Source organism: Catharus ustulatus, chromosome 1 (assembly GCF_009819885.2).
Source record: "Catharus ustulatus isolate bCatUst1 chromosome 1, bCatUst1.pri.v2, whole genome shotgun sequence".
Lineage (NCBI taxonomy): Eukaryota > Metazoa > Chordata > Aves > Passeriformes > Turdidae > Catharus > Catharus ustulatus.
Window position 1 is genome coordinate 154,512,736 of NC_046221.1, and position 27,413 is coordinate 154,540,148.

Consider the following 27,413-nt stretch of genomic DNA (forward strand, 5'->3'; position numbering starts at 1 on the left):
AGGACAGTGAACTTGTGTGTTACTACCTCAAGTGCAGAAATACACTCTAGAATGTTTAGCAGAAATAATCCTCTTCAGCAGGCACTTCTTTTCTGCCACATAGAAACAGAGTAGTATTGGGGCTAATGCCACCCAAACACATGTGAGAAGTAAAGAAATGGTTTTCAATGTAATCTCCAGCTAGACATGCTCAGGGTTTTACATTAGAGTATTTCTCGTCTGTTTTGGAAAGACTGGGAAAGTAAACTTGTGCTTCTGAAAGAGTGTTTTCAGCATGTGCCACATAAAGAACTGGTTGCTATGGTAATTATTATTGGATAATTAAGTTTGGAGAAGCATTTTGATTCTTCATTTGTTGTTTAACTAAAAATAGAAGTTCACCACAAGGTTGTTTTTTGTAATTAAAATGTCTCAGAAAACGCTCTCTCCCTTCTCAATCACCGTCTTGCTTGGGTAATTTGAGGGAAAATAAGATGCTTGTATAAGAACTTATCACCAGGAATGGACTGAGAGTTGCACAAGAAGACCAAAATGCTCTACTTTCTCTAAAATAGGAACATCTGGCAGCCCAGACTCTAGTGCTGTCTCACTGCTGGGCTGCAGCAAGCCTCTGTCTCCCGCTGAGAGTATGATTTTATGAATCAAAGCTAGTAAGTACCTGTTTCTCTGTACTGCCTCATGCCCACCTTGATCCCTCAGTACAGCTTCCCCTTTGTCGTGCCAGATCAATTATTTGTGGGCCCATACTGTGAACTATATCAGGGAACTTAGCCAACTTAAAAAACAAACATTTGGTGTTGGCAGTGATTTTCATATCTAGAGCAATTGTCTGATTAAGTTCACAGCACAGCCTCCACAGGAAGAGGAAACATGTGAACATTCATAGCTGGCACTGCTGCCAACTCATTAAATGGAAATCACTGCAGCCTTACTGTTAAATCACCTTGCAAAGAGTGTTCTGATTCCCAAGGTTCACTCATTCTGACTTCTCCTGGGTCTAACTGCTAAATTCCCCTGGCTGTGATAAGAGGGGGTTTTGTTTGTTTTAGTTCTTCACTAACTTTTACTGGAAACCAATCTGGTCCACAAAGGTGCCCAAACTGCTGCCGTGACTTCCCAGAAAACTCACCTATCCCTGATCCTCTCTATTTTCCAATGCAAAAGTGCAACAGATGTTTAACTCTACTCACAGCTGGAGTGAGTGCTACTCTTTTATCTCATCTACATACCCACACTTCACTGAAAGACAGAAATATGCCATACCCCTGGGAACATGGGGATGGAGAATCGCATAATGTTTATTTATGGTAGACAAGCACAGACTATAATGGCTAAGAGTTTTACCCCACCCACCCTTGATTTTCTACATGAGAAAGAAGCCATTTGTAGCAGTGTCATTGTCTGATTTCATGTTTAGAGCTGAATTTTGTGGTTCAGCTCTGCACAGCTCCTATGGGAACACTGCCTGATTCTTCAAAAAACTCTGATCTATTTATGCCTCTAGGAGAGCTGAGACCTCTTCAGAATCCTGATCTTGCTACTTCCAGAGTCATCATCAGAGGACTTCACTGTGTACTTAGGAACAGCCTGGCCTTTAAGATGTATGAAATGTGAAACTTGCAAGCAGGTTGGCCCTATCAAAACATAGGGTGTACCACAAGAAATTATTAGATTGCCTTCAATGAAAACAACTGGTTTCAGAGAGAGTTTTCTCCATCCTGCTGCAGAATATCCTAACATGAATTTTTGTCCTGTTAGTGATTTAGAAAACAAAACCTGTTTTCCCTCTGAACAATGACAAGTTTGCATAAAATCAATTGTTCCAATTCAAAATGGTATTTGAAAATATGTATCTTTAATATTCAGAACAGGACTGCAATTTGCTGTTAAAAAAATAGCTGCATCATTTTATGTTCTTCCTTCCACTGAATCCACTAGAAATGTAGAAAATTGATTGTCTGATTAAGTTGCATATAAATAGCTGAAGCCACACAAATTTAAGTCAACTACCAACTATGGCAAAACTTTTGCAACATGGAGTGGTACAAGAGATCTTCCAAGAAAACCATATAGTATCATAAAATATCATAATCATACCATATATCATATCAGATGCATAAAGACTGACATAACTGAGGGATGCACAAAGGCAGTCAAGCAGATACATAACCCTGCTTGTACTATTGAACATCTCCTCTGACTCCCCTTGAGTTTGTCTGAAATTTAGAGTTCAGGAATAATATTCATAATAATAAAAAAAATCTATTCTGGTACTTTGGATGACCTGTTTTTGGTGCTTTTCTTTTTATAGATGTTAAAGGGACTAGATGTGACTGGGACAATGTCAGTGGCAGGGTCATAGCCCATGCATACAGGGGAACGAACAGGGATGGGAAAATGACTTTCACTGTTTTCCATGGCTATAAGGTATTTGGCTGAACTCTCTGATCCTTACCTAGGAACTGATCCTGAACTATGAAATGAATTCTGGTGATCACATCTCCAGTTCACTGAGCGGCACAGTGCCCTTTTGTCATCATTTTGTATACAGGATGCTGTCACCTCCAGATATCCGAAATGTTCCCATTTAGAAAAAACAAATCTTATCTTTTTGATCTGAATAACTTCCTCCATTCAGTGTTTTCTGTGTGTTAGTTAGGTACCTTTTCCCTCTACTTTGAGACAGCTGTATTGCAGGGCAATTACAAGGAGAAATCTAAAGCTAAATCTTCCAGACATAATTATTTCATTGCCAAAATCATCACCTCGTTTGCTGTGTTTATAAGCCAACATAAAGAACTCAGACAGGAATCTCTTCTCCAAATATATGTGACCTTGAAACCACAGCATGTGTACTACAGAAATCCTTTAAATTACCTGTGCTGTCTAACCAGGAGTAGATTCTGCAATAATACAAAAAAATCCCAGCAAAAAACGAGGCACAGCCCAACGTCCTGTGCAATAGAGAACACTGGAAGCAGCCTGTGGCAGTCAGGGGAAATTAGGAAACAAAGAGATAGTATTTCCCAGTTCATTGCTCAGAAGGGAGGGCAAAGCAGCTGTTTCTCTTCCATATTTCAGCCTCATGAAGCTCTGTCTGACTCTGGAATTTTCCCTATACTTTTCTGTTGCCAGTGTCAATAAATTGGGAGGAGCTGTTGATCCCTCAAAGGCAGAGAGACCCTGCAGATTGACCTGGATATATTAAAAAGATGGGAAATCATCAGCTGTATGAAGTTAAACACAACAAGTGCTGGATTCTGCACCTGGGACAGGGCTGAGGAAAGGGACCTGGAGGTCCTGGTTGATGGCAAGCTGAACGTGAGTCAGAGGTGCCCTGGCAGCCAGGAGGGCCAAGAGTGTCCTGGGGACATCAGGCACAGCATGGCCAGACGGGCAAGGGAGGGATTGTCCTGCTCTGCTCTGCACTGGGGCTGCCTCACCTCAAGCCCTGTGTGCTGTTTTGGGCACCAGAGATATTAAAAAGATATAAAGCTATTAGAAAATGTTCAAAGGGAGGCTGTGAAGATGGTGAAGGACCTAGAGAGGAACACATGAGGGAATGGCCTCAAGCTGTGTCAGGGAAGGTTCAGGTTGGATATTAGGAAAAGGTTCTTTACCCAGAGGGTGTTTGCTTCCTGGAACAGGTTCTCCAGTGAAGCGGTCACAGCACCAGCCTGACAGAGCTCAATGAACATTTGGACAATGCTCTCAGACACATGGTGTGATTGCTGGAGTTGTCCTGTGCAGGGCAAGGAGCCACACTTCAATGGTGCTTGAGGGTCCCTTCCAACTCAAGATATTCTATGATTTTATTCAGAACCTGTTCCTCCCTTACAAACTGCATATTTACTGTTCAAAACAAATATCAAAGTAATCGTGTTCAAAAGGAGCCACATTCCATTTAAAGCTGCTTGAGAAATAAATTGCTCTAACTGAAAGTTATAACATCTAAACAAAGATTTACAAGAAATTAATCTGAAATGAGGAAGTACACCCCTGGCTTCCTGGATATTGAGAATTAAAAGTAATGCCTATGGGTTTTTTTTAAAAAGCAACCCTTGCAAAATATTAAATTTTCTCCTTGCATTATATACATGGATATCTGAGTAGTAAAGAAGCATCTCCCAGCAGAAATGTGCCAGTATTTGAGGACCAAGCATTAAACATCATCTCACTGACAAAAAATTTGCAGTTGTTACCTCGTCTGGAAAAGTCTGAGAGCATCACTGAGCCTGGACAACCTAAAACTAGGATGCCTAAAGTGAAAGTCACTTCTGGAAATTTTCTTCAAGTTATTACAATAGTTTTATCTAAGTCAATGCCAGATAGCCAAAGCAGAAGAAATCCTAGTAGAGTCCTTATTCAATCATGCAACCGATCAGGAGTAATGGAAGTAAAATTTAAAAAATCCCACATCATAGAGGTTTCACAGCATTGGAAAAAGTTTCACTGCATTTTTAAGGAGAAGTAAATTATGTATTGTGCATTTCTGCTAAGTGTTCTTAGGGTGTTGCTTTGCACAGCTGTTTTTATTGCTCTGGATAACAGCTCTTATCCAAAGATGTCAAAACATGGTGACCAATAATGATGTTTGTGGGGCTGACAGTTGTTCATCTTTTCTGGCATACCTCATTACTCTTTTCATCTGATGAATTGTATTCATGTCTCAGAAATTACCTGCAGGACGTACTCCATGTCTCTTCCCACTGGAACTGGCAATTGTCATAATTTGTGTGCAGGTGACCCTGCCTTGGTGCAGCTCTAACAACAGACTGCATAAGAAAAGATTTTCATTATTTTTCCTAGTTATGTTAGGTCAGGTTGCACATATTTTCCTCTGAATTACCAAGCTATGGCCATAGGACAAAAAAAGAAGCAAGATTCTGCAAATCACTTTTCCCTTTCAGTATTACAATGGAAAAAAATAAAGTAATAGCAAAATGTAATGATCTTAAATTACTCTTGAACTCTTTGTCAAGAAATAGACAACCTTATGAAATCCACTCTAGTTTGTATCTAGAGTGAGACTAATACCTATTAAAAAGGGAATTGGTTCAACTGAAATAGTACTGAGAATACTGGTAATGAAAAATACATGCGGGCTATCACAATATTGAGTGTCCTTTTCCAAACAAGCCTTGCCCTTCAAAATGTGCTTGTATTCTGATGGGAAGCTCTACTAATTACCTATGTATGTTAATAATCAGTGATACCTGCTGCTAAACAGACCATCCCTTACAGCTGTTCTTCTTTAAGACTAGTCACCAAAAAAAAAAAAAAATAATAATAAAGAGAAAAAAAAGAAAAAAAAAGAAAAAAGCAAGCCAAAACTGTGATGGAAACAAAACAACAAAACAAATGTTCTTTACACTTTATTACTTGATTATTAACATTTTTTACAGAAGGCCAGTCTCAAGACTACCATTTCCCCCACAGTTTCACCTGTAAGTGGCTGCTATTTTGCATGGGTATCACTGGTGATGGAGTTTGCCCCTTGAATTTACAGCTGATTGATGTGTGAGACAACAAGAATAAACTTAGAGACCCCAGATCAGGTTTCAGCTTTTCTAGACCAGAAATAATATGGAAAATATATTCTCTCTCCAAATTTTCCTGCTCCAAATTTCCAAATCATGGCTGCTCTGCTTCCATTTAAAATCATTTTTTGAAAAGTGACCAGAAATCTCCAATAAAAAACAATCGATATTCACATTTTTATTTTTTCCCCTCAGTATCTCCTTTTGTTGCCGACTGTGATGATCTGAAAACCAGGAAAAGACAGAACTCAAGAATTCCATTTTTAGAGTCCTTTCCTAGCAAAACCTTGAAAACCCCCAAAACAATAAAAAAATCCCTAACACCTATTTTCTTAACTCTCCTTGTTGAGCTGTAAATATGACACCTGTACTTCAGAGAAATCTTGGGGATAACAGAAGTAGTTGCAGTCTGACTTCAGTGTAGGTAGAATTTCAGGCATCCTTAACCACACTGAGAAACAGTGCTAAGACCTTGGGAGACTTCAAGAAATTGAGACCCTGTGAAGATATGGATGAACTTGCAAGGAAAACTTTAGAAAACCTTAGAATGGCTGGGGATTTGTAATAGGGCCCAGGAGACTTTGTCCTCCAGGGCTGAGTGGGACACATTTTAGGCACAGTAGAAGACATCCTTGGGTAGAGTCACTCAAGGTTAAACAGGAATTTTATTGATATCTAATTTCCTTTAAAGTCTGCTTTAAAGTTTTTTCAACTATCGTTCAGGGGATATTCTGGACAGAAAATAGGGAAAGGACATGGGAGCAAATGGAAATGTACCAGACAAAAGCCATGGGAGGTTGCAACATTCCAGACCAGCTGGATTAAAACTTTATCTCAGAGAGTTAGGCGAGGACAAACATTTTGCTTTGTGAAACCTGTGGGTGTTGTTCTGCTATTAGTCATGGTGAACGCTTCAGTGTGGTGAGCTAGAAGAAGTCAAACTGACATCAAAAGTACAGAGAGTGCTGTGGGAAAGAGTTGATTCAGTCCTTGGCTGCCAGAACATACCAGAGACAAATAATGAAGGATTAGGCTTCTCCTGACACTTTGCTAGCAGAGGAGACATATAGTGCAGGATTCATTTTGCACTGGCAGTGTGTGATTTAGGGCTAATTCCTTTGAAGGCAGTGGCTTATTCTGGTTTGAAACAAGGATGGGATTAACATCAAACCCTGATATTTACCGTGAGCCAAGTTCTCCTTGCCTGACAATACAAGCCATGCCTTTGTTTTCCCTGCTTGTATAAGCAGGAGAAACAGAAACCAGGCTGTTCATGGAATATTAAATAAATGACGCAAAGCAAAACAATCTCTGTCTCTGATGTTGAATAATGAATCCTGCTGATACAAGGAATGCTGCTGGAGACTGTTAAAACTTGATGGACATAAACTAACAAGAGAAGCCCCTCAGAAGATTTACATCAGGTCAGCTGTGTGCAGGGTTTGATACAATGCACAACCACAAATGACGTGGACATTTCTGCAGTTTGGGTTGTGTAAAGGCACCCACTCAGGAGCGAGGTCGGTCTCTACCTGCACACACAGAAGCTGATTGTCTTCAAAAGGAAATTTTCTTAGGCAAAGCGGTGTTTGGTCTTAGTGAGTATTTAGCCCACAGATTTAAGTCAATATCACTGCAGTCAAGATACATAAATATTGTGCTCTTAGAAGCATTCAGCAGACCGGTGCTTGAGAAGAAATTGGGTGTGGTTTTGGACATGCTGGTGTGTGAATATCAAGGCTGATGGTTCTGTGTTTTCTGGCACAAAAACCATCCTATAATTTCAGCCAAGAATTAGCTGATAAAGTTGATTTCCAACTGGAATTTGAGGCAGGGGAGACAACATTACTACTGAGTTTTGAAAAAGAAAACCAAAGACAATCATTTTTACAAACTGATCTTCCTACTTGTTAATATTTTTTGAAAGGCAGACAGTTCTAGTAGTTAAATTATGACAGGTTTGAAGGAGAAAGATCACAGGTAATGACAGGGTGAGGCAGTTCATTGAGTTTAGCACTTGATCCAGATCTCCATCTGTTTGGTGGAGATATTCATCCTAGCCCTGATGGTTTTTAAGCAGTCTCTTCCAACAATCGTGACCCCTAAGATATCAGAACAAGCATGAAACAAAGCATTTCAGATATCCTAAGGAATTGCTTATGTTCCTTCTTGATTACAATTTGAATATTTTGGTTTCCCTACAAGGATGGAATCAGCTCTTACTGCACAAGTTCTGCCACTCAGCCAGTAAGCATTGATCAGACTGTTTCAAACTGAAAAAAACAAAACAAAACAAAACAAAACAAACAAAAAAACCAAACAAAAAAGATATTTTCTGTTCTTAAAGTAAAGCAAGGCCCCAGCCAAGCTCCATTGTTCAAGTTATTTTCTTCTTGTTCGGATAGTGTGGTGCTGAAAGCAATTAAAATAATGTCTGTAGACAGCATTATGAACTGACTAGCTCTTGATATAAAGCTGATATCTCACAGCTGACACTGTACAGAATCTGAGTGTGCAACCTCTATTAAATTCTAGGTAAGAAAAAGAACAAGTTCAAACGATTTCTCTCTGTTGTCGTCCTCATGAATATTCACATCCATTTGTTAAAATCGGCATGATTAATTATTATATGAATACAAGCCTAACATATTTTTCCAATGTGTGAACCACATTTTTACCACTGTGTAGTAGGATCATAAATTACATTTTCCAGGCATTTTTGTCTTCTTTCTTACCTTCTGACATGTTCTTATATAGGAACAGGTATACTGTGCATTTTACACAAAGAGTTAATAAAAAAAGAAAAAGTCTCTAAATCATACCAGTTATTACTTTTAAAAAGAAAAATATTAATCATAAAAGTAGAACACTGTGACTAAATACCTCACAGGACGATATTAAAAATACAACTATTGGGGAACAATATCTGGAGAAAAACAACACAAATATGGAGAACCAGAACAGTTTTATGATGTGCTAATGTTTTTAAAAAAATGTGTGTGTTTCTATGTTAAAATTTTGAGTTCTTGGCAGAATTTGAAAGAAAACCCAAACTCCACCCTCTTATCTTTTATATTTCCCTAGTTAGTAGCAGAGCAGTGCAACTGCTGCATTTCTGAAAAACAGATTTTTAGGTGTGGAAATGCCTTTCTTAGGCTGATACATGTCTGGTGGCCCCCAGAAGGGAAAATGTGGCTACGCTGAGATATTTAAGATTCAGAACACACCTGCAGCATGTGGGAAGCATGTGGCAGTCCTCAGCTTCCAGTTCAACTGGAAAACTGAAATGGAAGAGTCATTGCCACTCAGAGATTCAAAATCCCTCCTCTGGCAGGTGTTAGCTCCTCCTGACCTCAGTATTCAATAAAAACTCTTTGTTGGATGACAAGGCATCACTGATCTGAGGACTTGCAATTGTGAGGTGGTAGCCCAGGAGCCAGTCCAGTCAGGAGCACAGCAATACCACTGCATTTGGATGGAATGATCCAGACATTTCTGGGAAAATGCATCCTAATCCATGCACTGTCAATGTGCACATCTTCAAAAATATTATCATGATAAAAACCCAGGATATCCTACCCTTTCCTACCGCTGGACTTCCACTAAAAAGAACAAGAGTAACTGTATTTTGCCTGTGTGTTTAACACCATCCTCTCCCTTGAACAAAAAAAATCCAGCAAAATTTGCAAAGTATTCATTTTTCAGAGATTCCCGTGTCTGGCAGGAGAAGAAATGGTTGTCTGAAAATATTTCATTAAAGTTGTCTGTATAATTACCCTGAACGGCTGGTACTGATTTTGTAGTTTGTAAATGAAAGCATTTTGCTGAAAGACTGAATTGCCCTTCACAACATGAAAAACTTGATTAAAATACCCTGCCAAGGTCAGAGTTTATTGCCCTTGAAGAGAACATTAGACACCTGGTTCACTCAGGTTCCCTGAGTTAAAATTGTCTGCTGCTAAGGCCTTTCTGGTTATTGGAGAAGGAAGGGAATATTTTGTGTCTGTTCCAAAGTAAAAGCCCGGTTCCCTGTGTCAGAGTGGGATGCTCAGCCCTCGGGAAGGAGCTCTGTTCCTGCAGTGACAGAAAGCATCCTCAAGTCCAATGATCCAGTTGTGGGTGTCACACATGGAGAAACTTGAAAGAGACAAAATGTTCCATGAGCATGCCCAGAATTTAAGATGGGTTTAGATGCAAAGTTGGAGACAGGACTCTTCCATCTCTTAATGATGCACCAACTATTCAGTAAGCATTAATTAATCTCTATATTTGCTTATGTATTCCTATATTGTTGCCATTATTTTCAAGTGCACCACATATCTAGGAATAGTCCTAAATAGTCCCAAAGTTTTCTGAGACATATCTTTAATGCACACAATTACTGAAATATTTGCTTAGAACAGGAACAACCAGGAAAATTCTTATTATCTATAATAAGTGGTATATGCACATTTATACAATAGACAATCTAAAATAACACTTCTCCTCTGAATATATATATGCATTAATATACATGAAAATAAATAAATCAGAGCAGATTAATGACATAAGATGAGAAAGATTAAAGGTGAAGTAAAATGAGCTGATGATGACCTAAAAAATACTTTTCAGTGGGCAAAAATAGCCCTTATTCAATCAATAGATTCACTCTTCTCTGGTTTTTTGTCTTCAACATGGTTTTATTGGCAGCACAGTCTCTCCACCAGTTGTTATTGTCTTGGAAGAGACAATCAGATTCTGTCATTTTCTTGGACCATCAACAATATTAATGGCTAATATTTGATCCAACACGTCTGTAGCAAACCACAAATATAAATACCTGAAGCTGTGACATTTCAGGCTACATAAATGAAAATAATTCAGAATAATCCATCAGCCTCAGGGCAGCAATCATTACATATATGAAATGGTTTATTTCTTTTGAAACTGGGGATGAGAACACTTTGCATCATAGTCAAAATTAAGAGCAAGTATCATTTAATTATAGAAAGTAGGGCATGAGGAGACCTTGATAAGTCACTTAACCCATGCTCTGGGGTAATGGATATTACCTAAATCACTCCTAGAAATTGTCTCTCTAAACCGTTTAATTATACCTCAGGGTGAAACCTTCCAAGCAAAATGAGGTTATTTAAGATATTGTTATTAGGTTGTTTTTTCAAGGTTTCTCCTGCAATCTAATGTAACTATTCCTTAGAGTAACTTAACCCATCATCTCATGATGGCTCATAGATGAAACAAAGAACAATTGATTTCTTCCTCTCTGTAGCAACCCCTTCCATATTTGAAGGTTGTCACAGCTGTCTCTTCATTCTCCTTTACTCTAGAGTAATCTATCCTGCAGAAGCAGTGAAAATAAGCAGGATCCACTGCGACTGGAAACAGTATGTTTAAAGATCATCAGCACTTTCTTGGGAGAAGGTTGGTTTCTGCTTTTATTATTTTTAAAAGATAGTATCTGTTGCTCAAAACATTACTCTAACTTTGATAGACTGATTGCCTGAGGGTAAACTTGCCTCCAGCTTTCTCTGGCATTTAAGACTGCTGAGAAAGCCCCAGGAAGAATTTTTTTTTGCTGATAGAAGACGTGTAGGGTAGTAGAAAGATTACTAACACTGTTCAAACTCTTCCACCTGTAATATTGCGCCGATCACAGAGATCTAGGATGTGGAGACAGAATTGTTCCCCAAAAGAAGCATGGAGTGAACATGTGCCTGATGTTTGCTGTAACCTTGAGCTGTGGCAGTTCTTGATGTGTCTAGATGGGGAATGCAACGTTGCTGCTTTGAGCTTTGAACCATACGATGGTGATAAACCCATAGAACGACTCTCATGAAGAAATGAGATCTGATGACATGTGGTGGACTCTCTAATTTTAGGTTTGTGGTAAAACTTGATGATCCAAAGTGTCTTTGTCAGCCTAAATGATTGCATGGTTCTATGACCCAGGCCTGCAAGTCCCTCCTATGACTTGAGGCTAGAATGGACTGATGTGTGTGCAGAAGGCACAGTGTGTAAACCAGGTCACGCCCTGTGATCACAGAGGATGTGCCTTGCACATGGCCATGTAACCATGTTCAGTCTGGATTGCCATGTTAGTTCTGCCCTCCAGATCCTCAGTAGACCATTGTATCTCTGTTCTTGAAACAATACCAGTCTTGCTATCACAGAATCAATGAGTTTGAAGAGGACTTCTGGAGATCATGTTGTCAGATCTTCCTCCAAGCAGGATCCCCTGCAAGTTGACCTTATCTCTCTTTACAGCTCCCTGACAGGAGGGTGTAGACAGGTGTGGGTCAGTCTCTTCTCTAGGAAGTAGGTGGCAGGACAACAGGAAATAGCCTCAAGTTCTTCCAGAGAGTTTTAGATTGGATATTAGTAAAAACTTTACTACTGAAAGGGTGACCAGGCACTGGAACAGGCTGCACAGGGAAGTGGTGGAGTCACCATCACTGGGACTGTTAAGAAAGCAAGTGGCACTTGGGGTCAGGGTTTAGTGGTGAGAACAGTGGTGCTGGATTAAGAGCTGGACTTGATGATCTTAGAGGTCTTCTCCAGCCTTAAGGATGGTCCTGGAAGTCCATTTGTCCCCACTGAGGTCCCTCTGAGGGGCAGCACAGTCATTTGGTGTATCAGTTACTCCTCCCAGTTTTGTGCTGTCTGCACATAACTCTATTGAGTTTGGTGGGAGTTAGCGAGTCCCACCAGACTCTCTTAAAACTACTTAAGTGATTTAAGGAGATTCTGAAGTGTTGAAATTCTCCCTCACTACCTTGCTATATTTTTAAGTTCCTAGATCACTCTGAAAAATGGGATTTAGGCCAGATGGCTATCCTGGGAATAATTTCAGTGACCACCTATCCTTACATGCTTTGGAGACCACAAGTTTTTATATAAAGTCTGTAGGAAAATCTATGTTTTTAGTGTATGTATGTGTTTATGATTTGGATTTTTAAAATAATTTCCATATTTGTAGGATGCTCTAGCATTTTCTTTCTTCATTGTCTGAGATTCCTTGAATTGTCATTCTGTAGTAAAGGCCACTAAGCTTTGACTAAACATCTTTCAAGCTCTCTTAAAATCTGCAGCTGCTGAATCCCTGTTGCTGTTAGCCAGAATATGACAGTTTGATTTCCAGATTATAGTTTAATGATAGTAATTAGAAAAAACATCTCTTAATTAATGGTGTGCATATTTCCCATTTTTAAATTGCACCTATAAAACATCTTCAGATATACACAAATTTTAGGGACATAGTAAATATTATTTTGACTTGCAAATGTAATTACTGAGCCTGAAAGCAAGTTACAAAAAAAAAGGAATAAAGCATCAGATTTCACAGCACTGTTTTTGCTGAGTATTTGCATCATATAATAAAAATATATGTAAATCCATGAAGTGGTCTGAACCTTTAGAAATATAAATATGAAATCTTGCTAGATGTATACATTTCCTTTAGTTAAAGAAAAAAACAACAAAACTACTCTGTCAAGCAAAAAAAAAAAAAACCTACTCTGCCAAATTACAGAAGCTTGGGATAGCAGAAGAAAACCAGAAGTGATCTTAAGTCCTCCTCCTTCTTGTACGCCATCAGAAGTGCTCTTTAATAAATTTACTTGATAGACAATTTGTAAACTCAGTGTGAAAGTTAGCGTGTTCTGGTATCATGGAAAGCAATCTGGCCAGCAAAGTTCTGTTAACTGCTTGAAGAGGAAAGGAGGAACTACCTTAACAGTCTTTGTACAAAGTCTAAGGGACATTGAACAACTTAAACCAATCTTTATGTATATGAGACATTTTCTTGATTTTAAAATAATTGATGTGTTAAGGTGCACTGTTTTGCACTTGTTCTCCAAAGTCACATTGCCTTGGAGAGTTCTGTACTTAAACCTTTTAGATTTTATTGTTTTGATTGTTGATGAGATTTGAAGTAACTGAATGCTTGTGTTAGATTATCTACCATGCAGTGTTAGCAAAGTAGAGTGGCTGTCATCAGAAAATGCACCTTATGAATAACCAGACACAAGTACATTTTTACAGGAAAGAAAGTAATAAGTCACTGAAAAATAATTTCTAAGCAGGAAGAGCTCTTGAGACTATAAGAAGACTATTGGGGGCCTACCATCCTGTACCATCACACAGAAAATGGAAACACTTCATGTGTACTTCTGGCATTTCTTTCAGCCTCTCAGGTGACTAATGGAACCCAGCAGACAAAAGCAATTCCATTAGCACAAATTAAATATGTGTAATAAATTCTTATCTTCCTATTGTTGTTGTCAGCAAACTGCTATTACTCTCAGGGTTACAGAGAACATGTAAATTGTCATAGCATCACTCAGAGTGGCATTTGGCTACATTTTGGAATGCTGAAAAAGTTTTACAGCAACCTGTATAACTTGTACAGCCCTTAGGCAAATTTCATATGACTTAACTTCTGCTTAAATCTCAAAAAAGAATTTTCACTGGCTTCTCTCAAGGACTTTCAGACCTGGAAGAATCTACTGTAAATCTCTCAGACCATTTTGATATATACTACACCCTTAATGTTTCAATAATAAGTTACTACAATGAATCATAGAATCAATTAGGTTGGAAAAGACCTCTAAGACCATCAAGTCCAACTGTTCACCCAGCACTGCTAAGCCCATCACTATGAAACAGTAATCTTAGAGAAATTAGGATTTTAGTTAAAAGTTAGAAGAAACTGGGTTTGAGATAGTTACCTGAAACTTAAATAATTGATTGCCTGTCATTTTATGTTTGCTTAGCTGTGCTTGCAATGGAGAATGATGAGACTAGTAGGTAGGTCCAAAGAACACAAACAAATGCAACCAGAAACTCAGTCTTGGAAAAATTGGAGTTGCCCCAAAAACCATTTCTGTTGTCATTGATAGAAAATGTAGAGAGTTCAGGGCGAGGAAGACTCTCCTTACTTCCTCCTTTTAAGATCCCTCCCCACAAAAACAACCCTAGACTTAATTCAAGAAGCCAACCATGCATGCTTAATAGCTATTCAAGCTAATTACCGTAGGAAGTGGAGGATGGGAGGAGCTGTTATTATGAATATATATTTGTTTGAACCTTTTGTCAATAAATAGACTTTGTGACCACCTGTAATTTTGCTGTACATGTTAGGGGGCTACCCCACATGCTGAAAAAACATACACTTTCTAACTTTAAATTGTTAGAGAGTCTTTGTCCATCACAGTTGAGTATGGGTATTAGACCAATACTCATATTTTGGTAAATCAACTAAACCATTTCCCTAAGTGTCTCATCTACATGATTTTTAAATTCCTCCAGGGACGGTGACACCACCACTACCCTGCACAGCCTGTTCCAGTGCTTGACAATCCTTTTGATGAAGAAATTTTTCCTATTACCTAAGCTAAACCTTTCCTGGGGAAATTTGAGGCCACACCCCCTCATCCTGTCTCTTGTTACCTGGGAGAAGAGACCTACCCCCACCTGGATACAGCCTCTTTTCGGGCAGCTGTAGAGAGTGATAAAGTTCCCCTGGATCCTCTGCTCCAGACTGAACACCTCCAACTCCCTCAGCTACTCCTCATCAGACCTGTGCTCCAGACACCTACTGCAACACCACATCTTCTCAGTACAAGTGGATGTTAGAGTCATCAATGATCAGGCTGAAGTAGAAGAATGGAATGGAATGGAATGGAATGGAATGGAATGGAATGGAATGGAATGGAATGGAATGGAATGGAATGGAGTACAAAGACAAATACAAGACCACAATTTACAGGAATGGAATAGAATGGAATGGAATGGGGTAGAATAGAATAGAATAGAATAGAATAGAATAGAATAGAATAGAATAGAATAGAATAGAATAGAATAGAATAGAATAGAATAGAATATTTCCATTTCATGGGACCTACAGCAACCTTCTAGTCCAACTGCCTGACCATTTCAGGGTAGTCCAAATGCCTCTTATATACTGACAATCTTGGGGCATTGATCACCTCTCTAGGGAGCCTATTCCTATGTTTGAGCACTCTCTGGGTAGAGAAATGCATCCTAATGTCCGTTCTCTAACTTCCCTGGTCCAGCTTTGAACCATTCCCATGCACATGTCCTGTCAGTGGATCCCAGGGAGAAGAGCTCAGCATGTCTCTCCCCGCTTCCCTTCCTCAGGAAGCTGTTAGAGAGCAGCAAGGTCACACCTTAGTGTCCTCCAAACTAGACAAAAGCAGAGTTCTTAACTTCTCCTTATGGGACATACCTTCCAACCCTGAAGAGAATGATGTGGAACTATGTCTTTAAAAGAAAGAATACGCATTCCCACTATATTCAATGGATTCATATTTCAACCAAAATGTGCATGGCTGAAAGAAACCAATGCAGTACTCTTCTTTTAATGCATCATTGAAGATGTTGGAATGTTTTTACACAAAAATCTCAAAGCAATTGAACATATTAGTCACTTATTACTGCAGCTGAGGAAGGCAAATTTTCAAATCAAATGAAGCTCCGAAACGCATAAAGATATGTGTGGGTCACCACAGACCAATGATTAATTTAATGATGGAATGGGTATAATCCTCATTCCCAATCCCTAGCTGAAATCTGTGGTGAATATTACTCCTTCCTCTAAAAGAGCATGCATATCTGCACATTAAATTATACTGAGCGCATGTGGGATGATTTCTATGCCAATTATAATCCTGTCTAGTATGCTTATGAAAGTTATTACTATTAATAAGCATTGGGGGTACTTTCCCAAATGACGAGAGGATCATAGGATAAAAGAATGTGTATATCTAGATTTTATGCCATTATTTGAGTAACTTCCTTGAGGTCTAAATAATTCCTTTACCTATCATCCAATCTCCAGAATTAAATAACCTCTGTTACACCGTATAATGTAATTTAGTTTTTCTGTGCTGATTAATTTTCCTGTTTTTTTATTATTTCTTCTTTGCACTGTGAGGATGGTTATGGATTTATGAACCAGCCTTCTACTGAGGTAGACCTAGTGCAAGGCACGCAGAATAGATAGGTCCATCCCTTAGTAGTTCTAAGGTAAATGAAGCAGGAGAGTTTGAACAAAGGAGAAGTAGTAAAGTGCCTGAAGATTGGATCCACCCAAAGACATAAACTGATTTTCAAAATTAAGGTTCTGACACTATTGAATGCTTCCATTAATTCCATTAAAGAAGGATTTCTGAATTTTATTTTTAGGGGAAGGAAAGTAAAGATAGAGGAAAATATGAAACTGGAAAGTGATGATTAAATCAAAATTGAAAAATAAAATTAAGGTAAATAATTTTATTTTTGAACTCAGACATCATTTATATTGGGAGCTCCTGTTATCTCAATTAAAACTAATGCATCATATAAAACTACAACACCAACATCAGACTATTTGGAAGAAATAAAATTATTTGTTGTGATTGTGGAAAGAAATTGGCTTGTGTTAGTTTTGATTTTTCCACACTGATATACTTCAGCTGCTTCTCAGACTGCAGCAATGGTTAATGAATGAACTCCACAGTCTTTCCCTCTCCTCTAGGGCTAACTGCATGAAACTCTGCAGCAGAAGAAGCTGGCAAATGAAATAGCAGCACTTCTTAAAATAGTTGCTAATAAATACAACTCGTATGATGAGACATTCTCTGTCAGCCAATGTCTGCCTGGCTTTGCATTTCATCCTGTGTACAGTTCCTGATGTTTTTGTTCTAGATTAAGCAGCACCACACTGGTATCTCTGTCAGCAGACCTGGCTGTTTGGAGAGATAAGCATGACAGAGCTCATTCAGAGAGATTCCTGGAGGAGCTGGATGTCCACATTTGTGTTGTCTTTCAGAAGAACTGTGGATTCAGAGCAAAACTTTCCCTAAAGAGAGTCCTGAGAAGTCATCCTCATGGTTCACCTAAAAATCCTAATATCCATGGGATTCTTTATGTTACATTCTGTGGGCTTTAAATCAAGGATCTAAATTAAATTGTTGGAAGCTTGTAAATCAGGTCTTAATAATATCCCTTAGAAAATTTTTAAGAAATGCCAGATCCTCAGGATTTTTTGTGCTTTATCACTTTTGATGAGCCAGGTCTCTTCCATCCCTGGTTTGAATGACTGAGGCTGCTAGCAAAATGTTCAAGATTCACTGCAGCACTAACCCAGTGATTTGCATTCGTCTCCCTCCTTGGGTCAGACTGAAACTCTACAGTTCCTTCTGCACTCATGATAGGTACAAGCTGCACTGCACCAAGAACAGAGCAAGTGACAGAACTTGTCTTTGTAAGAAAGGTAAGATGAAGAAAAAGTGGTTTATAAGCCACAAAGCAGGGTCCTCGAACATCTCATTTGCAGACACACAGCTACTTCAGTTTAATTCAGAAGCCTATGTTGAATGCCACCATACCCTTACAGATCCTCACACAGTGTGCCAAAAGACTGGAACTATGAGGGCAGGGAGTATGTCTAAAACCTCATTTTCCCTTAGGATTTAGAGAATAACTGTGATGTTTTCCCCTATATACCTGGGTTTTTCAGCACTCTGAAAAAGAAGTTCAAGATTCATTATGTCAGAGTGGAGATCAGACTGTACAATTACCTCATTGGTACCTGTGCTTGAGGGAATGATTTAACAACATTATATAAACACTGAAATGTTGAGCAAGGACACCTCCAGTGATGAATTCCATAAGCAGTTGGTTACAGAGTCAGGATTATTATTTTTTAAAATTTTCTTTTTTCCTCTTGAATCTTAAAATTTAATCTTCACAGAAGAACAGGTGAGGAATGAGGGAAGGTTTGCTTTGGAAACTCTCTGGTGAGGTGAGAGAAACAGACCTCAATCCCCTCTTGGGAAAAAGATTTGGTCTACCATGTCCCAGGAATATTTTTATTACCACATTTGTTACACAGAGGAAGAGCACAATAACCTTCTCTACTGAGTTTGGACAGGTGCTGTGTGCATAGTACAACTGCAAAATGTGTTCCAAGTAGAACAGTGTTTGGATGCTGGGTAGGGTAGGCTGCCTGGTAACTTAAACATAGAATTATTGAGGTGCTTGATGGGATGCATGGGAACAGAAGCACAGTCAAGGGCAAGAAGGCTACACTTAGAGAAATGTGATCTTATAATCACAGACTCATAGCATATCAGGTTGGAAGGGACCTCTAGGATCATCTGGTCCAGCCTTTCTTGGCAAAAGCACAGTTTAAACAAGATGGCCCAGCACTCTGTCCAGATGAATCCTAAAATTGTCCAGTATCAGTTAATCCACCACTTCCTTGGAGAGATTATTCTCACTGCAAATATTTTTCATCTTGTATCCAATCATGATCTCCCCAAGAGTTACTTTTACAGACTACCCCTCATCTTTTTCTTAAATCTTTTTGTAAAAAAGGAGTCTGATCTTTGTTGTCATTCTTTAAATATTAGAGGGTAAAAATGTCTCCCCTAAGCCTCCTTTTTTCAAGGCTGAACAAGACCAGTTCTCTCTCTCTCCCCATATGTCAGTCTTCCCCCTTCTTTGCTCATCTTTGTGGTTTCTTTTTGGACTCTGTCAAGCCAACCAACATCTTTCCTGTATAGCTGGGACCAAACCTGAACACAGTATTCCAGGCCAGGCAAGTGCTGAACAAAGTGAGGAAATGACTTCTTGATCTCTGCTGGATGTCCTGGTCGATGCAGCCCAGCCTCCTGCTGGCTTTCTTTGCCCCAGCAGCACACTCATCACTCATTCTGAATTTGTTGTCCACCAAGACCTCCAGACCCCTTTCCATAAAGCTACTTCCCAGCCAGACAGATTCCAGGCTGCAATCCTGGATTACATTTTTTCAGACGCAACACCTTACGCTTGTTCTTGTTGAACTTCTTAGGATTCTATGGAATTCATAGACCTCCCTCTATGGAGGGTTTTCTAGCCCACTCTTCCAGACAATCCAGATCTTCCTGCAGGGTGGCTTCTCCTTTCCTTTCTCAGTTTGGGACCATGGACAAACTTTGTGAGGGTACCCTTGATCCCATCTTCCAGATCACTTATAAAGATAGTAAACAGAATTGAGCCCAATATTGATCCCTTGGGGACCACACTTGTGGCAGGTTGTCACTTTGAAAAGGAGCAATTTGCCACCAATTTGCACCCAGCACCCAGTGGGTGCTGCCTTCCAGCCCAATCCCCACTCATGGCACTCACCACTTGCCCAGACCTTTATATGTTGTGTCTACACAATGTTGACAAAGTGACTACAGGAATGGAGCACCAGGCAGGAGCTGAGTAAGGACTTTCAGGTTTGGAGTTTCCATCAACCCAAGCATTAATTAAAAAGATAATTTATTTTATGTTTACTAGATATTGCCTTTTATGTGAAACACTCTAGATTATCTCATGCATAGCCAGATATTCTGGAAATAAGAAATAGGTAAGGAGAAGTTGTTCTACCCTCCACCTTCCCTGCCTTCTGGAAAATGATGAATCCCTTGAACAGTTCTGGTTTTGCCTTCTTCTCTTTCCTGTTCCCATGACTTCATTGAAGTGCTGAGGAGTGCAGTAAGAAGCTGAACTGGAGATGTTTATCCCCTTCAGACTTCTGCACAGGCTAATAAGGATCATTCAAACATGATCTGCTGTTAACTGTGAGCTGTAAGTGCAGTGCTCTGGTATGTGATTATTTTGCAGTAGCTGTTGCTGTTTTGGAGCACATGCCTCTTTCTAGGCCATGAAAAACAATAAATGAGCAATAAACAAACCCTTGAAAGCAACCCAGAAGTTCTGACAGCAGTAAAAAAAAAAGTCACATCAAATCTAGCGAGGTGAGTTTTAGTGAGAACAAGCACACTGACTGTTGTAAGCTGAAATTCACTGATGAAAGCAGGTTTCATTCATGTTTTTCCCTCAGTTCCTTCATATTGGAAGCAATTAATCATCAAATTGTAAATATACTTAGTGCATTTGCCCTACTTAGCACAACAATGATGCAGCTGCTTCAGAGAGAAGTGTATCCAATGTTAATCTAATTAAGCTGTGACCCACTGATACTGGTCAGGTGATATTGGAGGATATAAAAGGAAAGCAGTTTGTAATCCAGTCTAAAATCACACACTCACTTTGTAAGCCACCCACAAAAGACTACGGCAGAAAAATGCATAGCAAATAATGCTACAAAAGCAAACATGAGAAGTAAGATTGAGTGTTTGATTCTGCTTCTCAAATGGTAGCTAATGTCCTTATATTTTACAGGTAGAATAGATTTTCCACAAGCATTTAGGAGAAATTTTGAAGCAATTAGTGTGTTTTGCTTATACTCGTATACTGATATCTAAGATCAGATTCTAGAAAACATGTAGCTGAAATACACATGCAAAAGCTGTCAGTTTCCATTGTACGATTACACAGATTTATCTCTGTAGGGTTCCTTGTGACTTCATAAACTCTGTCTTTCCCTCTGTTAATAATCCTGAGAGAGGATCTGGGAAAAAATGTAACCCGGGGAAAAATTCAGAGAACTGCCCAGGCTTGGAAAGATAGAGGGAAAAGAATGAGCTTGCCCAGTCCTGGTATTACCCACTTCAAGGTTATTTTTAAATGTATTTTTAAAGTTTTATTTAATATGCATAATGTAGGACTCAGTTCTTTAAGGTATCCCTTACGTACGTGATTTAGTAATGAGAGTAGTCTTACTGACTCTGGTGGAGTTTGCTCATGTGAATGAAGAGTGAAAAGGCAGAGGATTAAAATCCAGAGTATGTGTTTAGCTTACATAATTTCAAGTCTGTCAAAATTCATGTCTATATTATCATCTGCCTATGTTACATAACACAAAGGAGCTCTGAGTTGTTTGTTCTTCCCCATATGCCTGAAATACATATGTGGTCTTCAAAATTTTGGATTGCATACTTTGTTATGTAAAAAAGTACAAATGAATGCAATACAAATAAAACTTTTATTTTGGGGAATGTCAGAGACAAACACTACCCCCATCATGGTAACTGGCCAGGCAAAAAAATCCATGCACTGCACTTATTTACCAGGAAGATCTTTCATTTCTCATTTGCTTCCTGACCCAATCTTTAACTGGTATCAGTGCAGCCTTTACCTAAGTCATGGTATCGGTCCCTTTTTCATGGTTTCCCTCAAACTGAGCAACAGCACATTCCTCAGCATTTCAAGCTGGAGTCAGTTGGGTTTAAGAGTGATCATATCTCCCCAGAAGCACTCAGCACTTAGCAGGATTTAAATTGGTGAGTCTATCTTTGGGGTTTTGTTCTTGTTACTATAAGAAAATCTAGCTTCAAGCCTTTCTCCTTCACCTTTTTCTAGGATGCTAGGGAAGAAAAACCAGGTGACATCTTAAGTGTTACTGCAAGAGAAAGAGGTAAACAGAGAGAATTATTTGTATTCACGGTAATGCATGAAAACTACAACAAATAGTGAACCAGGCAGCAGTACTGCATGCAGCATTACTGAGGTTTGACCTGCTTGTGAACAAACTTATCAGTGAAAATTAAACTTAATTAAGAGGTTAGGGGAAAACACATAGAGGCACTTGATTTTACTTTTGTGTAAACTGTTGCAACTTTATGAGTTTAGATAGATGTATAGCTGACTTATGCCTGTGTGACTGAGAGGAGGATCAAAACTATTTTGCCCATGGAATTGGGTACAGTCCTAAATTGACTCCAGAATTATTTTTTTTTCTATTTAGAACTGAATTCAGTATTTTCCCTGTATGAAATTCTGATTTTAAAAAAATCGGTAGAAAATCCATTATTTGTACCATGATCAGAGTTTTATCATCTGTTTTTTCTTTCATTGCATACTTTAATTCATGAATTTTGTCCAGTGCAAGCATCTGTCTGCATCCTGAAGCACAGCAAGATGCTCACAGATATTGCTACATAATCAAATAGTTCATTTAGTCTAGTAAGGCTTCTTTGAAAGGAAGATGCTGTATTTTACCTGGAAAATAAGCTTTGTGATAAAAAAGAATGTTTTGCCTGCAAGAGGAAGAAATATTTGTTGGCCCAAAGATTTCCTACAAAACCTTGATGACACAGTCATTTAAATTCTCTGTCTTCACCTGTGAAACAGTATTCCTATATCCTTCATCAGCCGCAAAAGCCCCGATCCACTGACGGTCGGGAGGGCTCAGCAATCCTCTCCCAAAGGTAAGAAAATGGTGCAACACTAGAAAGTGTCAAAGCAGGACTGTGCCTCGCCCGAGCATCAGGGGCCCCGAGCCCTGGCCCGCCCTGCGAGGGATGGCCCGGGAGGGCGGGGGCCGCGGGGTCACGGACGGGCTCGGTCCCTGCGGGGTCCCTGCGGGGTCCCTGCGGGCTCAGTCCGTGCAGGGTCTCTGTGAGTTCGGTCCCTGCACGGTCGGTCCCTGCAGGGTCTCTAGTGGACTCGGTCCCTGCAGGGTCTCTGCGGACTCGGTCCCTGCGGGGTCAGTCCCTGTAGGGTCTCTGTAGACTCGGTCCGTGCAGGGTCTCTGTGGGCTCGGTCCCTGCAGGGTCTCTGTGGACTCGGTCCGTGCAGGGTCTCTGCGGGCTCGGTTCCTGCGGGGTCCCTGCGGACTCGGTCTGTGCAGGGTCTCTGCGGGCTCGGTCCGTGCAGGTTCTCTAGTGGACTCGGTCCGTGCAGGGTCTCTAGTGGACTCGGTCCGTGCAGGGTCCCTGCGGGCTCGGTCCGTGCAGGGTCCCTGCGGGCTCGGTCCGTGCAGGGTCCCTGCGGGCTCGGTCCGTGCAGGGTCTCTGTGGACTCGGTCCGTGCAGGGTCCCTGTGGACTCGGTCCCTGCAGGTTCTCTGCGGGCTCGGTCCCTGCGGGGTCCCTGCGGACTCGGTCCCTGCAGGGTCTCTGCGGGCTCGGTCCGTGCAGGGTCCCTGCGGACTCGGTCCGTGCAGGGTCTCTGCGGGCTCGGTCCCGTTGGGCCGCTGGAGGGAGCCCCCGGGCCGCGCCGCGCCGCGTTCAGCACCGGCGGGCGGACAGCGCCCCGCGCACCCCGCGCTGCCCCCGCGCCGCAAACAGCGGCTCCGACCCCTCCGAGCTCCTCGGGCAGCAGAGTGGGCGCCAGCCCGGGAAGGGGAAGGGTCCGGCCTCTGCCGCAGGAGCTGGACCTGCGAGCTATGTTAAGTGGTCCCTGGGCAGGCGGGAGGCGGTGTAAATCAGCACCGACGTGTGACAAGCTGCACGGATCCTGTTAAGGAGATTTATATTTGTAGTTCATGAAGGCAATCATCTGGCTGGTAATCTCTCATTGTGCACCGCTCCAAGGCAGTTCTTTCACACAACTGGCTGCAAAACGAAGATATTAATATCTCTCCTGGGAAATGTCTGTGGGAAATGTGTGTGTTGTGTGTGTGTAGCAGCTAAACAGCTGTGATGCTGGTGCGTAATGAGATAGCAGCACATTACTCATAGCTCCAGGAGAGGACACGGAAGTAAATTAAGAAATCAGCATAACTCACACGGCTTTTGACCCGTCACTAACAGTACCAGCAGTGCATGGGAGTAGGACATGGCGCGCGGCTGCAGTTCATTCATCAGCACATCACCAGGGCTGGGCAACAGCTCTGCCACAGCCTGATCGTATCACATCCACACGGCTCAGCCAGGGACAACACACCGTGGCAGCTTTTCCCAAAACAGGGTGAGCCAAATCACTGGGACGTGAGGTCAGGCAGCCCACAGCTATCAAGTGCATGTAGTAAGGGGGTGGACAGGGGTGGGCAGGGGTTTCAGGAGGACCGGGGTCTAAGAAAGGCAGATGTGTCCCAGGAATCATGGTCATCAAACTTTCAGGTGCAAGATCAGTCACCTCCCAGGTGCACATCCCAACACTCATGTAAATAACATACCGCCAGCTGCGATTATCTGACAGTATCTCCACTCTTTTCTCCCCAATTCCGTGGAGCAAGCCAAATAATCTGCTATGAAATATTGATAACACTGAGCTGTGACAGTCTGGAAAGGGAGGGAAAAGGGAGCAGCAAGAATCTCCGGGATTAAGCTGTCCCAGTACCCACTGTTTTCTTGCCTTTCTCTCCTATGGGGAGTTTGGTGCATTCTCACTTTTCTGTGGAAGAAGTAATCTGAGTGTGAAGTCAGGTGAGACCCGGTTTCAGCCCCTCAGACCCCTCCTGACCAGTGTCTCTCAGCAGTCTTCACCACACTGTACTCCACCATGTAACCAGCATTCTGTCTTAGACATCACTTGTAAGGATTCAGTACAAGTGTTTGACCACCACCAGAAAAAGCTTCCTAGTGTCCTTTAAGACAGCCTAGGATCTCACACCGAATCTCCCGAGGGAGCTTTGCTCTGGCTTCACTGAGATTTCACTGGTTTCTCCTTGCAAAAGAGAAGCATGCTTCACTCCTGTTTTCCCATAGCTCAGATCAAGCTGCCCTTCACATATAAAAGTACCAGTTGCCCCAGCAGACTCAGAGTTAAAACGCATGAGCAGTAAAACGGGAGCACTGGGAGAGTTTGGCCAAAAAGAGTAATCTCAAACCACAAACCACTGCTGGAAGTCAGGGAGGGCGATAATAAATGACCCATCCTCCCCACTTGCCCCAGGAACTTCTCTCCCCAGTGCTGTTTCAAGGGACAGCAACGTAGTGAATATACAAGCAGAGGGGACAGGGTGGTTAGAAAGTGTCCCAACTCCCAGCTTGAGGTGAAACACTGGGATGGCCAATGGGAGACTGAAGGAGACAGGAAGGTTGATTTTTGCCTATGATCTCCCCTCCAAGTAATGAACTTCTGAGCACCTGATTAAAAGGGAAGGGATCTTTTGGGACATCCCCCCACACCTCCTCTCACTCAGGATGACGGAGCAAGAGGAATTGTTCCCACCCTCCCCTCACCACAGTACCTGGTTGAGGGAAGTCACGGCAAACCTGGGGATAACCAGCTGCATGACGAGCTGTAGGACAGAGGTGACCAGTCCAGCCAGGATGGCCCAGGTGAGTGGCAGCGGGAGCATGCTGTAGGTCGCAAAAAGCGTGAAAAGCACATAGCCAATGCCGTCCCCAAGGAGGCCACAGCCCAGTCCTGCCGCCAGAATTTGTGTGGCCATGGCCACCCAAGTGACAACACCGCTGTACTGCAGGTAGGTGTACGAGGTCGTGTCCTTCCTGACCACCACTAAGGCACAGATCACCACCTCAATGCCAGTGAAGAAGCCCAAGAGGATGCCCTTAATGGGGTCCATGGGAGCAGAGGCCAGGGTCAAGTGGAGGAACAGTAGGGTCAGCTTGGTCAGCACATCCAGGATGTTCATGACCACCTCAGACTTGCGCCGTTGACCCAGGAAGTAGCGCTGGTAAAGGCGCTCTAAGTCCCGAGACTTAAAGGAGTTGCGGAGAGTGGGGAAGATGACCCCGCGATATGTATAGCCCCAGTTGAGGAAGAAGTCGGAGTTGCTGGGGGCACAGTCCAGGGGCAGAAAGCCCAAGTCTCCGCTGCTGCTTGTGCCCTCAGGGAAGACTTTGGTGCCTCCGTTGTTGTGGCGCTCGCTGCCCAGACTCCGTCCGGCCGACTGCCGCCGGAGGTGGTGGTGGTGCGGCGGGTGCGGGTGGTGGTTGGGGCAGCAGGTCTCGTCCGAGCTGAAGCCCTTGCCCCCGCCGCTGCTGCTGCCGCCGCTGCTGCTGCTGTGCTCCTGGATGAAGCGCTGCTCGGTGATGTGGCGCACGGCCGTCTGCCACAGCAGGCGCTGGGGTCTGCCGCTGCCGGGGGGAGTCCTGTTGATGGTGTAAAGTTCATCGCTGTCGCTCAGGCACCGCACCTCCGAGAGCTCCATGGCGGTGACTGGCGGGGGGCAGAGCACCGGCGGGCGGGGGGGTGGGGGGACAAGGGCGGGGGGGGGGCACACACCGTCTTTGGGGAGGGGAGCAGAGGGAGGGATGGAACCGCGGGAGAGGAGGGAGGGGATGTCGAAGGGCGGGTGGCGGCGGTGCGGGGATCACATTTATAGGCAGGTCCCTGGGTCTGGCGGTGCGGCTGGCGGCGGGGCTGGTTGGCCGCCGGGGTCCGGGGGGCGGCTGCGCCGGCTCAGCGCAGGCGGCCCGAGCCCCGTGCCCGCTGCCGCGGAGCCCCGCGGAGCCGCATCCCGCGGAGCCCGGCCGCGGCCGGCAGCGGGAGCGGGCTCGGTGCGCGCCCTCCTCGGGGCGGTGCGCGGGGGTGAAACCGAGCCGCGGGTCCGGAGAGGAGGTGGAGCAGGGAGGAGCGGAGCATCTACGGGCGCAGCCCCGCTGCCCGGTGGGCGATCCTCGGCCCCATCCGGAGGCCGGAGGCACGGAGAGGTGGGGGCAGCCGCCTTGCAGAGCCGGTCACAGCGGGCAGCTCTTCTCTCCGGGGATCCCGGGGCTCCGCTCTGAGGTCTGGTGCCCGGGAGCTGCTGTAATTCCCGCGGCTGCGGTCAGCGGCAGCGCTGCGAGCTCGGGCAGGAGGGGAGAGGCGGCCAGGTCTCGGGCATCCTCGGTCACGGCGCCAGAGCCGCCGGCCGGGGGCTGCCCGCCCGCTTTCCCCCGGCGGCGGGGCATGCCCCTGGCTCACGGGGCGCCTCTGCCCGCAGGGGACTCGGGGCTCCCATCCATCGCAGACACTCGGCTTGCTTGGCAACGGGAAAAAAAAAAAAAAAAAAAAAAAAAAAAAGGAGGGGAAAAAAGAAATAAAGAAGGCGGGAAAGAAAATCACATCAAAATCCAGATCTAAAAAAAATCGGAAGACCGGAAAATTAAAATCCCGCCCTAAACTCAGAGCTCTGGGAAGCCAGTTGGGAGTATCCCAACTTCTCCTCGGGCCGGGGCAGGGAGTGCTCCGACTCAGAGGCTTCCCCGGCGGAGGGGAAGAGGAAGAGGAGGAGGAGCAGCGGGAGGAAGGGGCGAGGGCAAAG

At 42.8% G+C, this 27,413-nt stretch overlaps 1 protein-coding gene across 1 annotated transcript in view; it reads right to left on the reverse strand.

The window, feature by feature from the left end:
• The window catches only part of LOC116998025 (adenylate cyclase type 8-like), a 118,640-nt gene extending 92,276 nt beyond the window's left edge, over positions 1 to 26,364 (reverse strand). Inside the window, exon 1 of the mRNA XM_033063319.1 lies at positions 25,392 to 26,364. Within this exon, the coding sequence (XP_032919210.1) occupies positions 25,392 to 26,318 (927 nt within the window). The 5' untranslated portion in view covers positions 26,319 to 26,364. The remainder of the gene's footprint in view (positions 1 to 25,391) is intronic.
• Between the last annotated feature and the right edge of the window lie 1,049 nt (positions 26,365 to 27,413).